This window comes from Dermacentor variabilis, chromosome 5 (genome assembly GCF_050947875.1).
Source record: "Dermacentor variabilis isolate Ectoservices chromosome 5, ASM5094787v1, whole genome shotgun sequence".
In the NCBI taxonomy this organism is placed as follows: Eukaryota; Metazoa; Arthropoda; class Arachnida; order Ixodida; family Ixodidae; genus Dermacentor; species Dermacentor variabilis.
The window spans coordinates 190,579,388-190,593,658 of NC_134572.1; the positions used below are offsets into that span (position 1 = coordinate 190,579,388).

The following is a 14,271-nucleotide window of genomic DNA, read 5'->3' on the forward strand; positions in this document are numbered from 1 at the left end:
TCCATGAAGCTATAAATTTCATCGAATAAATGTAGCCCACATTGACATAAGAAGTCGTAGAATACAAAATGCTATCTATGTGCGTATTTCCAACCAACCACCATGCACACCTTGTCATTCAGAGAAAGTTCCACACACCTCAAGATTAAGTCGCATTCTTATTTGTCTAATTCACACTTTTTCTGTAGTACTATAGATCTTTACAGTCATGCTTTTAGTAAACATCATTTATTTATTTAAAATCCTTAATTTACATTATAACCTTTATATACGAACACACCTCGGCCCACAGCCCTATAACCGCTGGCTTCTGGTTCAGGGCCACGTAGTGGGGGAGCAATATTCCTTGCGAAAAAAGCAGCCACACAAAAAATAGGATGGTGGTCGTCACATTGCCAAAATGCTGCTGTCGCGGTAAATGAGTTGACAGCAGAATGAATCGCTGAAATCTACTGTCTCTGGAACACAGAGTCTTCTCAACTGACTTTAGATGGATTTCGTATATCTGGGCATCTCGTAACCGCAGAAAAGAACTTGAGCGACGATTTAGCGGTAAATGCTAGAGAAATGCATTATATTATGTCGCACCTCATTGACCTCCCGGATCCATGATTTAAACTGCGTTCACACCACATTCCAAAGTGTTGTTCAGCAGCTCACCTAACCCATGTCTCGCCTCTTCGAGAAGCGAAGTGCAACTGCCGATGACACACACACACACACACACACACACACACACACACACACACACACACACACACACACACACACACGCACACGCACACGCACGCACGCACACGCACGCACGCGCACACGCGCACACACACACACGCACACGCACGCACGCACGCACACGCGCACGCACGCACGCACGCACGCACACGCGCACACGCACGCGCACGCACACGCACACGCACACGCACGCACGCACGCACGCACGCGCACGCACGCACACGCACGCACGCACGCACACGCACATGCGCACACGCACACGCGCACGCACGCACGCACGCACGCACTCACACCTATATATCAAACGCGTGATGCGAAGGTTGTAGGTTAGCTCGCCACCCGCCACAAGTTATTTTTCTTCCACTTTCATTTCTCATTATTTATTTTCTTCCACTTTCATTTCTCATTATTATTAGTGGCATTACACGCGCGCGCGCGCATTACACGCGAGTAGTTCAATTTGCACGAGAGCTAATTACCCATATCATTTCCTTGGTTTCATTGCCTCTCGGCTCTAATAAAGCCGTGAAAAAAAAACCGAGCCCCTCTCTGTCGCTTCTTTGTATTCATATACGGGTGTGCTAGCTAACTTGAATCAAGATTAAAAAAAGAAGGAACCATGAGCTCTAGAGAAGTGGCACCAAATGCATATTAGCGGTAGCCATGTGTACACACAGTCAATTTTTTCGTCGGTAAATAATTAATTAATTGCTTTTTGGTAAACGTTTTAGTTGTTGCTTTAGTCGCTAAGATGCCAAGTACAAAGCTGTAAAGCGTCCCAAATTATCTTGGAGAAAAGGTTTCTTTTTTTCGATCTCAATTTTGCCTGTTTTTTTTACGAGAAAAATAGAAATGCGCGCGAAATACGAGAATAAGTGATTAGGCACTTGCGCGACTGCTATTGTGACGCCCTCAAGTGCGCAATGGCTGAAAAAGAAATTGCGATCAGTTTACACGAGTTATAGGGTAGTTGGTTATTGAGCAGTACACTCTTAAAGTGATTGGCTGTACACTCTTAAAATAAAGGGCAGCTAAAAAGGAGGAACCAGCCACTTTCCTCCTTACGGCCAGTGAGTTCCCCCTTCACGCTCACTTCAGATGTCGCGCCCTCTAGCGGCAATCAAAAGGGGAGGAACTTTTCTCCCTTGCATGCGTATCTTGTGTCGCCGCCACCGGTGACCTGAACATCAAATACAATAGCTTCTTTTCGACAGAAATTAATGCGAAGCAGCACAACCAGAGGTCTACACCTTTCATGACAAGCGACCATCAGTGTCAAACCTCTAGCTCGTAGAGGCTCTCGGAAAGAGACGGCATGTCCATAGTCGTAGCTATCCTTCGCGGTAACTTCTCGCGATGGTTACGCTTCCGCCACTCTATTTACGCTATGGTTATAGTAGTTATAGCCTAGTAGACTGTATCGCAACAATCTTCGTTACCATGACTCTCGTGGAGACGAATATAACAAGACACCAGCGCTCAGTCTTTTGATATCGTCAATTGTGAGTGGGGCTAATCCCGCCAATCGCGGTGAGTAATGTTTACTTCTCGTATAAAGTGCTACGCTGACATCGCGGCGAGTAACTTGTATCATAGCCAGCATGGATGCTATGCCGGTATTTACATCCGCTCTCATCCAGCCGCTATATCCTTACAAATCACACACAGCTGCTTAGCGCGTAGCAGCAAACAACGCCCTCGACGTAGCCGAATACTTTTGGTCAAGCTAGATTTCGAAAGCTTCAGCGCCCGGTCAGATTCATCGCTGCACTGTACGCCCGGCTCCGGCCAGCAGCCGCTGGCACACCAACTCGCACGTACCCGCTTTGCAGCGGCGTACGGAAGCCGGGGATAGGAGATTGTTTGCCATTTCTTTGTCAAATTAGGCGAGAAACCGTTGAAGAGATCTCAACAGAATGCATTTTGTACACGCCAGCGGTTCTTGAAGCGCCATCCGCTACGGCTTCCAAGATAAACGCTTAGATCACAGTCGCCAACATGTTCATAACTAAATGTCGTTAGTCAAAACCAGTCAATATAATGCTGTTTTATATTAATAGGTGTGTGTGGATTTGGCGTGCCTATCAGGTGACTAAACCTAAACAAGTATTCTGTCGAAATTTATTGCTAAATTACGTATAACAGAGAGTCACTGACTAGCACTACAATGCTGGTCGAAACATCATGGCTACATAAGAAAGTTCCAAGGTACACGGATGTAGGTAGCCAGAGCATTGTTTGTGTATGGATGGAAACAACTTTATTTTGAATCCGGCAAATTGCACGACTCGGGCTCAGGTCTCCCATGAGGGGAGTTCGAGGCCTTGCCTCGTCGCCGCCTCTCGGGCTTGCTGGACAGCAGACTGTTGTGTCTTGAGGTTAGAGCTGCGCAGAGCGGCGGCCCACTTCGACGCAAGAGCCTCCGGAGCTACTGCCATTGTAGCTGATTTAACACAACACTCCCACAACATTTGTGACAGCGTAGCTATAGTTTCCTGACATAATTTGCAAAGAGCAGTCGGCTATCGCACGGGGGAAATGTGCTGCAATCACACCGGACTGGGGAAGGTTTGTGTTTGCAATTGGCGCCAGACGACTGCCTGGTGACGTTTCAGCATGGGGTGAGGTGGGGGCAGCAACCACCTGCCTACCTGCCTAGCTGGTAGGGCTTGGTGATGTCATTGTACCTGACCAAGCGGTCTCGCGTGTTTGGAACCAGGAGTTCCGAACTCGAAGAGGCGGTCTCTGATTCTGCGCGGTGGGTCAGTTCTCGCGCAGAGCGGTGTCCTACCTTGTTCAAGTTAGGGGGGCCCTCATCGGTGGCGGTGGCGACGTGCGCTGGAAACCACATGATCGCGGTGCTTTCGAAGTGCTGTCGACCAGCTTTCCTTAGAATCTGGAGAGCTTCGGAGGAAATGCGGCCCCGCGCGTAGTTGCGAACTGCGGATTGTGAGTCGCTAAAAAGTACCTCGCAGAGGGGGTCGGCAAGCGCTAGCGCAATCGCTACCTCTTCCGCTGTTTCGTGGTATTCCGTTGCGACACTACACGCGTGCGTAAGCTGGGAGCTAACGTCTACGACTACCGCCGCGAGCCGGTGTTCTCGTGTGTATCTCGTGCGTCTACAAAGCGCGTAGTCCTCTTTCCACACAAGGAGCGCTGCAGCGCCTTGACACGGGCCTGGCGTCGGCCCCGATTAAATTCGGGGTGCATGTTACGAGGGATAGGGGCGACAATCAGCGTGCCGCTGAGGTCTCGTGGAATGACCTGTTTCTGACCGTGTTGGACATTGTAGTTGAAGCCGAGTTTCTGCAAGATGTACCAGCCCGTGGCTGTCAGAAACATGCGTTCTAGTTGAGAGGCTCTTTGCGCATCCATGATTTCCTCAAGCGTGTTGCGTACCCCCAGCTGTAGCAGACGAGCAGTGCTTGTGTTTCGCGCTGAACGGGTCGTTCCCCCAACGACAATCACTTCCAGGCTCGTCATGATGGCACATTAATCGCATCCAGCCATTGTAAGTACCAAACAAATGTTGAGGAAACAATACTGGTGGCCCGGAATGGAATCTCTGGTTAGGAATTGTGCTATCTGCAAAGCATCATATAAATCTGCACAAACCGTAATGGCCCCAACGGAGCCAGTACAGTGGCCCGAGAAGCCGTGGGAAAAGTTTGGAATTGACATCGTTGGGCAGATGTAGCGAGCCCCTCCGGAGTGCAGGTTTGCAATCACTATTATTGATTACCACAGCAAGTGGCCCGAGGTGGCATTTGTGTCCACAATCACTGCACAGGCAGCAGTGAAAGTGCTTTTGGAACTTTTTTCGAGAGAAGGGTAACCGAAAAGCATTGTGACTTACAATGGGCGTCAGTTTATGTCGACATGTTTTGAGCAGTTTTTACGAGATCGGGGAATCCAGCACTGCGTTACAACATTGTACTACCCGCAATGCAATGGTCAGATTGAGCGGTTCAACCGCGTTCTCAAGGAATATATTCAGGTTGCGTCATTGGAACTAAGACCACTGAAGGAGGCAATCTGCGACTACGTGGGTGTTTACAGGGCCACCACACATGCAACTATAGGAGCGTCACCGGCTTACGTACTGCATGGAAGAAGACCCACAACAAGACTGGATGTTGTTGGCCTCCCAGAAAGGGAATTTTTTGAGGAGCCGCGTGTCGCCATGGAAAAGTTGAAGCAGCGCGTTAAGGAGCAGCAACAACGAACAAAAAAACTACACCGATGAAAAACGAGGTGGCAGAGCATCTACCATTAAGCCAGGAGATTTCATAAAAATAAAGCAAGGCGAACCAAAGAAGAAACACAAGTTTTCTTTGCCGATCCAGGTGGAAAGATGAGCGGGCACGAATTCGTTTTTGCTGGCAAACGGTACGAAATAGAACGCATCACAATTAACAGTAATTGGTAATGCAGGGACAGGACAGGCACAAGCACTAGCTGACGCGGTTACAGCGTGACGCAGTGCAGCCTCAGGGTTTTCCTGCGACCTGGATCTTCACATGGGGCAGATGACGGAGTAAAATACCCCTACTACTGTCGAGAATCAATCTTAAAGGGTGTCGTCAGAAGACGTCCAGGGAAGCGCTACCCATGCTGATGGTGCACAGCCCACAGTAACGGAGTCCATACTAGAGGTTCCCGATCAGCAGGACATCTTTCAGTCGCAGTTAGCCACAACGACAGCATCACCACGCACCCGGCCTGAACGAACAAGAATGGCAGCGCGATATCAAGACTACGAGCTTGCCTGACTGCAAGAACGTCGTTTGTGTCCATGTGCTGTGAAGCGAGCGCGCGAAAGTGGATTGATTTTTCTTCTTTTTTTTTTTTTGATGAGGGGGGAATGAGCCACACCTAAGGCCTGCTGCCCTTATGTGTGGCGGAGAGGCTCGTCGATGCATCGCCCATGTCCTACCAGGTGTGGCGGCAGTGTGGAGGCGCGCACGATCTGGTCGGCCGTTCGTCGACCTAGGTAAATGCGCTCCTAGGCATTCGCATCTGCGTGCGCTACCACACGTAAAACACGTTGTGGGGCTAGTTGGTGCATAGCTTTCAATAGATGAAGCGCCAATAGTGACGGCACACTAGGAAGGAACAAAGACAGGACAAGGCGCCTTGTCCTGTCTTTGCTCCTTCCTAGTTTGCCGTCTTCATCTATTGCAAGTTGCAACTTCATTATTGAAAGCTACCCCACGTTTCTGCTGGGCAGAACAAACGATCTTTGCGACAGCGCTCGGTCTTTGTTTGAAGATATTGCTTCAGCATTATCTTACCATAGCGGGTGTTTCGATTTAACGTGAACGGAATTTGTAAAGATCACCTGCGGCATAGAGCAGCACTGAACTTGTTCAGCTGAATCACTGGACGGCGCGGACATTATTTACACTGGAAATGAAAATGCATAACTCAGTAATCGCCATTAAACTTTCTGATTAACTACTTTAGCGCACAAATTGCAAGGCACAAGTTGCAGCGAATGATTTGTAAAGATATATCCACTTGTGACGAATTTAAAGAATAGCAACAGTTTTCAGGTAAGCGCAGCCACAGTTGCGGTAAATATGGACTGTTGGTTAAGATAGTTATTTTACAATGCACTTTCATATGCACTGAAGCTCAAAAGTATTGGAATAGTAATGTTATCGGAGACTTTGGGAACGCATATATTGAAATTGGTGTGATTCATAGAACTCATTACAAGTGGATATGACTTTCCGTAGCACGAGACACCACACCAGACCTTACATTCATCAAAAATGACCACACGGGCAAAGTAACAAGGCACAACACAGGCATCGACCTGGGCTGTGACCACTACATACTCGAAATTGCGATACCCAACCAATTACGGAGCAATGCCATTATACACAAGTGGACGGACTGGGACGAATTCCGTACTACAGCACAAGACATTACAGAGATGGAAACCTGGACGGCGGAGCTCCGCGATGCAGTGCGCTCAGCCACAAAGACTATAGAAACAGACGAGGACGTCATCATCATGGACAGCCACCTGTCCCATCTGATAGAGGCCAAACGTTCGATACAGGCGCGTTGGAAGCAGCACCGGCTGAATTGCAAATTGAGGAAGAAGGTGGCTGACTTAAACAGGGCCAATGGACAACATTGCATGCTCCTGTGCCGTCAACAGTGGAACGAACTCTGCAACCGAGCTGACAGGGAACTGCATCGCAGTTGTACATGGAATCTATTTTGGCACCTCCTAGACGAAACAAAGACCAAGTCATATTAGCGTCACCGCCTGGCCCGCCTCCTGCACACCATCACACAACAACAAGGAAAAGACGGTGTTATCAGGAGCCTGGAAGCCAAGTATCTGCCAGACACGCCAAGGGAAACCCAGCCGCCGTACGGGGGCTGCCCAACGCGTGGCTCGACCGAGAAATTACCATATCAGAGGTATGGGTAGTGCTGCACGAGCTCAACACCCGCTCAGCAGCCGGCCCCGATCTCGTTACAAACAAGATGCTACGCAACCGGGACGATGCTTCGATAGAGGCCCTAACCCATTCCTTCAATGAATGCTGGCATTCGGGCAAGCTCCCCCGACAGTGGAAAACGGCAAGAACGATCTTGATTCCAAAACCGGGCAAATCACTGGACATCGGCAACCTGCGTCCCATCTCGCTGACGTCCTGCGTGGGCAAGGTGCTGGAGCAGGTGGTCGCCTACCGGTGGCAGGAATACCTAGAGAAGGACGGCCTCTATCCTGACATGATGATCGGTTTCCGGCGCAGACTCAGCACACAAGACATCATGTTACAACTCAAACAAGAAATCATCGACAACAAGACACAAGACAGCAAAGTAATTCTGGGTCTTGATTTACAACGTGTATTCGACAAAGTCAAACACTCAGCCATATTAGTACAAGTATCAAGACTCAACATGGGGGTAACGAGCTACAATTATATTCAAGACTTCTTGACCAACCGCACGGTGGAACTGGATGCCGGAGACCTCAAGCTCCCCGAACACAAGCTCGGCAGTACAGGTACTCCACAGGCTTTCATCTTGCCGTTGCTCTTTAACCTCGTCATGATCGAGGTAGCGAGGGCAATAGTGGGGACCGGCGTCCGGCATACGATCTACGCCGACGACATTACTCCGTAGGCGGCCGGCGGCACCGATGCCAGAATCGAGCAACAGCTGCAAGCGGCGGTTACCGCCATCGAGCAGCACCTTGACGGCATAGTTCTAATGTGCTCGCCCACCAAATCCGAGCTCTTCGTCCTCACACCACTTCGACCGGGACGGAAGCACACTCCCCTTCGGGAGTGTGACCACATCAATATTGTGACTGCATCGGGGCAACGCATCCCCGAAGTTCCCAAGATCAGGGTCCTCGGCCTGCTGCTCAACAAGAGCGGCCGCAACGACGAGACCATCAACAAGCTTACCACCAAGGCAATGGACGCCATTCCGCTCTTACACCGAGTCTCTATACGACGGGCGGGCATGCGTTCGTGATCAGTCACATTCACCAGTCACCAGTCACCAGTCACCAGTCGTTCGTGATCAGTCACATCGCCTACGTTGCGGCCTACCTCAATTGGCACGTCACTGACAGGACCAAGATCAACACGCTGATGAGTCGGGCTCACAGGACGGCGCTGGGTTTAATGGAGGCCACGAGTACGGCTCGGCTCTTGCAGCTCGGCGTCCATAACACCCTAGAAGAAGTAGCCGAGGCGCAGCTCACCGCGCAATGCGAGCGCCTCTCTACCACCAAGACGGGCCGCAGTATACTGACGTCCCTGGGTTACAACCACCAAGCTCCCAGCCGGCAACCGTGTGAGAGAACAGATGAGGCTCGGGCCCACATTTACGGGGACCCCATCCCGAAGAACATGCACCCAGAGTACAACCAAGAACGGCGCAGGCGCGGGCCAAGGCCCTCACCGAACAACACGCCCAAGACCCGCACACCCGGTACGTGGACGCCGCGGAATGCAAGCGGGAAGGCTTCGCGGCAGTGGTCGTTGCAGCGGCTACCGGCACCAAGACAACGGCAGCGAGCGTGCGGTGCACGAACGCCACGGACGCTGAGGAGGTTACCATCGCTCTGGCGATCACCGAGGCCGAGTGTTACACCGTGCTCAGCGACTCGAGGAATGCCGTGGGCAACTTTTCCAAGGGGTGAATATGCGCGCCGGCGGCCGCTATCATCGGCAAGCTCCAACTTCAAGATCGCGGCAGCACCGTCCGTATCAAGTGGTTCCCGGCGCACGCCGGCGAGTGTGCATCCTCACCGAACCACAACGAGACGACACATTCGGCGGCGCGAGCGCTTACTTTCCGCAACCCCGAGAGTGACCATTCCCTGTGGTGGTTCGAAACCAAGGACAGATTGACTAGTTATGCCGAAGTAACCAAGTGTTACCGCTTAGCTCGACGGACAATGCCGCCTCACCCACCCGGCACTCAGTCCGGAGGAGGCCGTAATTCTAAGGCAAATACAGACCGCGTCACTCCTCGCCCCCGCAATGCTGCACGTGCTTCACCCAGAGCTCTATCCGAGTGGGCTGTGTGGTGTTTGTGCAGCGGGTCCGGCGGACCAATGACACATCATGTGGGACTGTGCCAGGTTCCCGACGGCAGCTACCTCCAGGACTTACCCGCCCGAACTTCAAAGTGCACTGCAGTCTGCAGACAAGGACTCACAACTACGGGCCGTCTAGAAGGCCCGGGGTGCGCTCGAGAAGCACAAGCCTCATGACCCACTACAAACGGGCCCAACTGGGCTAGTGCAGAGTAGAGTATAACCCCGGGTCGACGCTTGGCCAGCATCACGACGCGTTAAACCGTCGTTTGCTGGCACTTTATTAAAGTTATCCCTATCCTATGACTTTCAATGTCACTACATTTAGCAAATTACAATATGCGCCTAAAGCAATTTGTTTGATGTTAGTGAGAGAAAATTAATAAATCTGTAAAAAAACTCATTTTGATTTCTCCTGCAAAGAGAGCCTGCCTCTCTCGGCAAACTTGTGCTGCATGCCATGGCTGATTTAAAAAAAATATGTTCACAATAAAAAACGTATTTGTTTCTTGTGTCTTTTATTTTACAGCGAAACTGTAAAATAAAAGCACCTGTGGTTGTTCTGGATATTTCCCATCGTCGTCCTCACTGGAGATATAGAGCACTTCAGCGATTGAAGCGAGAACTGCATACATTCTTTGGTATCGCGCATACACGATGCATCACAGCATTCGTTTTAAAAAGCACAACCTCAAAACAAGCGACCAAACCAGATTATTGTTGATGAGGCGCTGGTACTAAAAATGGGAAGCACGTAGAACTTCTCGCATACGTTTCGCGGTAAACAATACTGTTGGGCAAACTGCCGCGGTGACGGCAGCTTGCGACGTGCGGAGTGACGTCACTAGCCTTTCATATATAGGAATACCCACCTAGCAACTGATTTCCTTCTTGTTGCAGCACCTTTATGGGTAGGCAACCTATCGTGAGGACTGTCCATGAGCAGCGTGATTATGAGAAGCGGCAAAGGGAAAAGAAATGGTAATACCACCAGAAGCTGCGTGCTGCCACTGGTCGTATCGACGTGGAATTCCTGCACAGAAGTTCGCACGTCCACATTCTCCTGCAGCTGAATAACGCGCCGGAGGAGGCGCTGAGCAATGAAGCCTTGTGTACACCTCTCAGCAGTTGTAGTAGGGGTTTTGAATAGTTTCGCTGGACATCCACTTTCTCAGGGCCGGCACGTCGAAGTCAGTGTTTTTATGATGTAATCTGCAATTATGAATTTGGAAGGTTGCAAACCCTTCTGATGGGGGCTGCGGTCTCGTCAAGCTGCCGTATGGCTGCGTTTATCCGCCGCTCTTGTCTGTTTATTGCAATGAACGAAAATAAATTGATTGATTCATTCAATGATTGATTGATTTAGCGAGACTCTTTCAAGAAACGGACAACGCCACTCATGCAGTACACTGACTTTCATATTCACCCGCCGTGGTTGCTTAGTGGCTATGGTGTTGGGCTGCTGAGCACGAGGTCGCGGGATCGAATCCCGGCCACGGCGGCCGCATTTCGATGGGGGCGAAATGCGAAAACACCCGTGTACTTAGATTTGGGTGCACGTTAAAGAACCCCACGTGGTCGAAATTTCCGGAGTCATACGCTACGGCGTGCCTCATAATCAGAAAGTGGTTTTGGCACGTAAAACCCCATAATTCTTTTTTCATATTCGAGGTAATTTCTCTTCCACAGTCTAAAAAATAAAACAGTCGTCTCATGCAGGATCAACTCTAACAAAAATTCAATTAGTCTTTTACAACTCTTTTATAGCGGTGCTAGCCATATTGCATTTGTAGCAATACTCTATCGAACGCACAAATTCTCCCAGAATTGACAACGAGGACCCTGCCATAGCCTCCGGGAGTAAATTTGCGTTACGGCCGTGAAGCCATAAACGGATACTGTGGCAAAAGAACGCGCATTGAAGTGCCACTGTTTGAGCACCACTTTGCTCTGTCTAGCTGACCAACTGTTTTCGCTCCACAGAAAAGCACTGGTACATACCCTTACCTAAGAAATTCTTGGCTACCGTATGAGCAATACATCGTTCGAACGAAGCACAGTCGTCGTCAGTATTGTGCGTCCGCTGCCTCCGGCTGCACATAAGCTCAGACACACGTAGAGTGAGTCACGTTCATTCCACAGTATGTTCATGTGACAAATACAGTCAAAGGACTATAAATATGAAACATTTTGATATTTGGCACAGGCGCTCATCGAAGCGAAAGAAAAAATTCGCAGTTTCGCCCGAAAGGCGACGCATCGATTGCGATAGAAAATTAGTAGGTAGCTATACGAAGTAAGGATAGCAGTTTTATCGACCGTATAAACTTACAAAGATCCGCTTACTAAGTGAATTAACAAGCGTGGTGTCAGCGCGCACAAGCGAACATGAACATATCACGATCGATGAGCACGGACACTCGCTCTCAAAGCGCTGGGGTGAGCAAGCGCGAGAGCAGCAGCGAGCGAAGTGTCCTTCGTGCTGTTTATCGCTCCAGCGCAAGCGCGGCGAGAACACCGCGGGCACAAAGGTGTGAGCAACGTGCAGATCCCTTTCAAGATACGGCGCGCACGACCGCGTGCGGCCGTACCAAGCGCGCCTTTGTTCGCAGAGTCGAAACCACCCTCCTTACCCCGCTACCTCCCGCTTTCCTTCCTGTCGCGTGCAAGATTGAACCGCGATCGTAAGTTCCCTTTGCACCCAGTCGTGAAATATGCAGTTGCTGCCGGAGCCCAACGCCACCACCCTCAGCCTTTCGCGAGACTGAAGAAGTTTGCTCTCCGCTTTCCTCCTTCGCGCGCGCCAGACCTACCGCGATCATCGGCTTCTCTCGCATGTTTTCACTCGCACACATAGGAAGCACGGTGACGCTGTTATCGCCCTTGGACTTTAAACGGAACAGGAGAGGGCAAAAATGCAACAGGAGTGCCCATATAATTGCTATCCCAATAAAATTCGTAGAGCGCGAATGGAATGAAGGCATCCCCACATACGTGAGAGGTCGGCAAAGCACCGTGTAGTCACATGACCGCTTGTGTCCGAACAGTATTCCGTCTTTCCGGATTCGCGGACTGAACGGCTTTGTAGTACGGCAACCTAGTTGCTGGTTATGTGAAATTATGTAGGCTGAGTGCGTGCGCTGTTTACGGCTTTTGTGGCTTCGAATGTCCCTTCGGATGTCCCGGCGCATTGCCAGACAGCCCCCCACCTTCACACAAACACCTCCGTCCGTGCCCCTGATACCTTGCATTTCGTGTAATGCTATGTCGCTTTGCACTTGCCAAACAACATTTTACGTATTTGTGCTGCACGTTATTTCTGACGGCAAAAATGGTGAACGTGACCGTAATGCATGCGGCAGCAACTAATTTTGATATGTGCAAGTAGCCCTCATTTTGCTGCGGCAATAGCTGCTGGAAACTTATTCCACTGCTTTATCCTATTTGCGCGCTGGGTAATGCAATAATCCAAACATTACTACATGAAAATAGGAGGCTAATATATGTATATAAAAAACACTATCTAATTGTTACTCAAAAGAGCGAGGACATCACTGCTGACAAAATGCTCACACGCACGTGTACTTGATCCTGTCATGCATGGTGTCCAATAAAGTGGACATTTCAGAAAATGCATACAGCAGAAATAACTCGGCTTCAATAATTCATTATATGTGCATGTCATGCCTCCAAGGGTTCCTTCGTTCTCGTGTATTGAGTTAGAGACACTAAATCATAATGTCGCGAGAATTATAAATAAAAGGAAGGGGACACGCGTGACTTGCCCGCTGGAATATTAGGGCGGTATCTATGAAGCCAAGGGGAAATACGGTGTTTGGTGGCATCTTCCAGGGCAGCTGAAGAAAACTGCTGTCCAGTGAAGTTGACACTATGGACAAGAGCTTCTCATAAGCAATAACCTTCCTAAAAAATGAACGAAATTCACCTACTGTCGTGGACAGCTGCAAGAATGAGTTAACTCTGCCAACGGAAAAAAAAGGGAAAAAAAAAGACAGCATGCCCTATATAACTCCCGTGAAAGTGCTCTGGCGAAACGTTGCGCCGTTCTGTAAGGCGAGAGAAAACCGCAGAAAGCTTGCTTATACTTTTCTCGAGTGCCCCTTTCTTTTTGCAGAGAGCGAGGGAGGTGATTCTGCTCGCGCAGAAACGCTGCTGAAAGGAGTTGAGCCAACTTACCGGAGCCCAGAATCAGTCCGAACAGAAGAAAGAGACCGGCGTACCCGCTGCGCCTTCTCTCGGCCTGTAGTCGCTGACATCGCCCGGGTGACGTCACCGCATGCCTCGTCTGCCCAGCACTGCGAGAACAAGCAGTGACAATGCCAACGAACGCTGTCAAATTGTCAGGGGTGTCGCTCGAAGCACGCAGTGTGAACCGCGAGGACCACCCAACGTGTGCGACTCACTGTTTACTTGCACAGGTTATTTTGAGGCCTGCCCAGCTGAATATGTGGTAGGCGGAGACACGAAGAGGCCTGCCCAGCTGAATATGTGGTAGGCGGAGACACGAAGTTAGCAAATCGCAAAACAGATAATACAGGTCAACGTGACAAAGTTACGACTTTCAACTGCAACGAACTTTTGTCGCATCATTGTATACGCTCCGCACGTTTGGTGTCGTCACGAGAAGTAGGAACATCTGTGCCCGCTTTCTTTTGCTGGGAAATTTCAGATATTCAGATTTTCAGAATTTCAGATGGGAAAAATTTAGGGGTCAGACATAAAAACGGAACTATTGTGCCAATGTAAAACGAGGGAAAAGGTTTGGTGTTGGCTAAAGCATTATTTTGTCCTTATTTTGCGCGTAGTACCAATAGTGGCTGGCATCAGTAATTGATTCTGCTCCCTGAAAGCAAGTGAATCCCACTTACTAAAACCATCACACGCACACACACCGCTTTTATTGTCTTTACATTCCGATTGTGATAGTTCACATG

At 49.8% G+C, this 14,271-nt stretch overlaps 1 protein-coding gene across 1 annotated transcript in view; it reads right to left on the reverse strand.

Annotated features, from left to right (window-relative positions):
• Nucleotides 1-14,271, reverse strand: part of LOC142583740 (uncharacterized) — a 261,417-nt gene that overhangs the window by 223,108 nt on the left and 24,038 nt on the right. Inside the window, exon 2 of the mRNA XM_075694226.1 lies at nt 13,514-13,632. Coding sequence (XP_075550341.1) covers nt 13,514-13,632 — 119 coding nt within the window. The remainder of the gene's footprint in view (nt 1-13,513; nt 13,633-14,271) is intronic.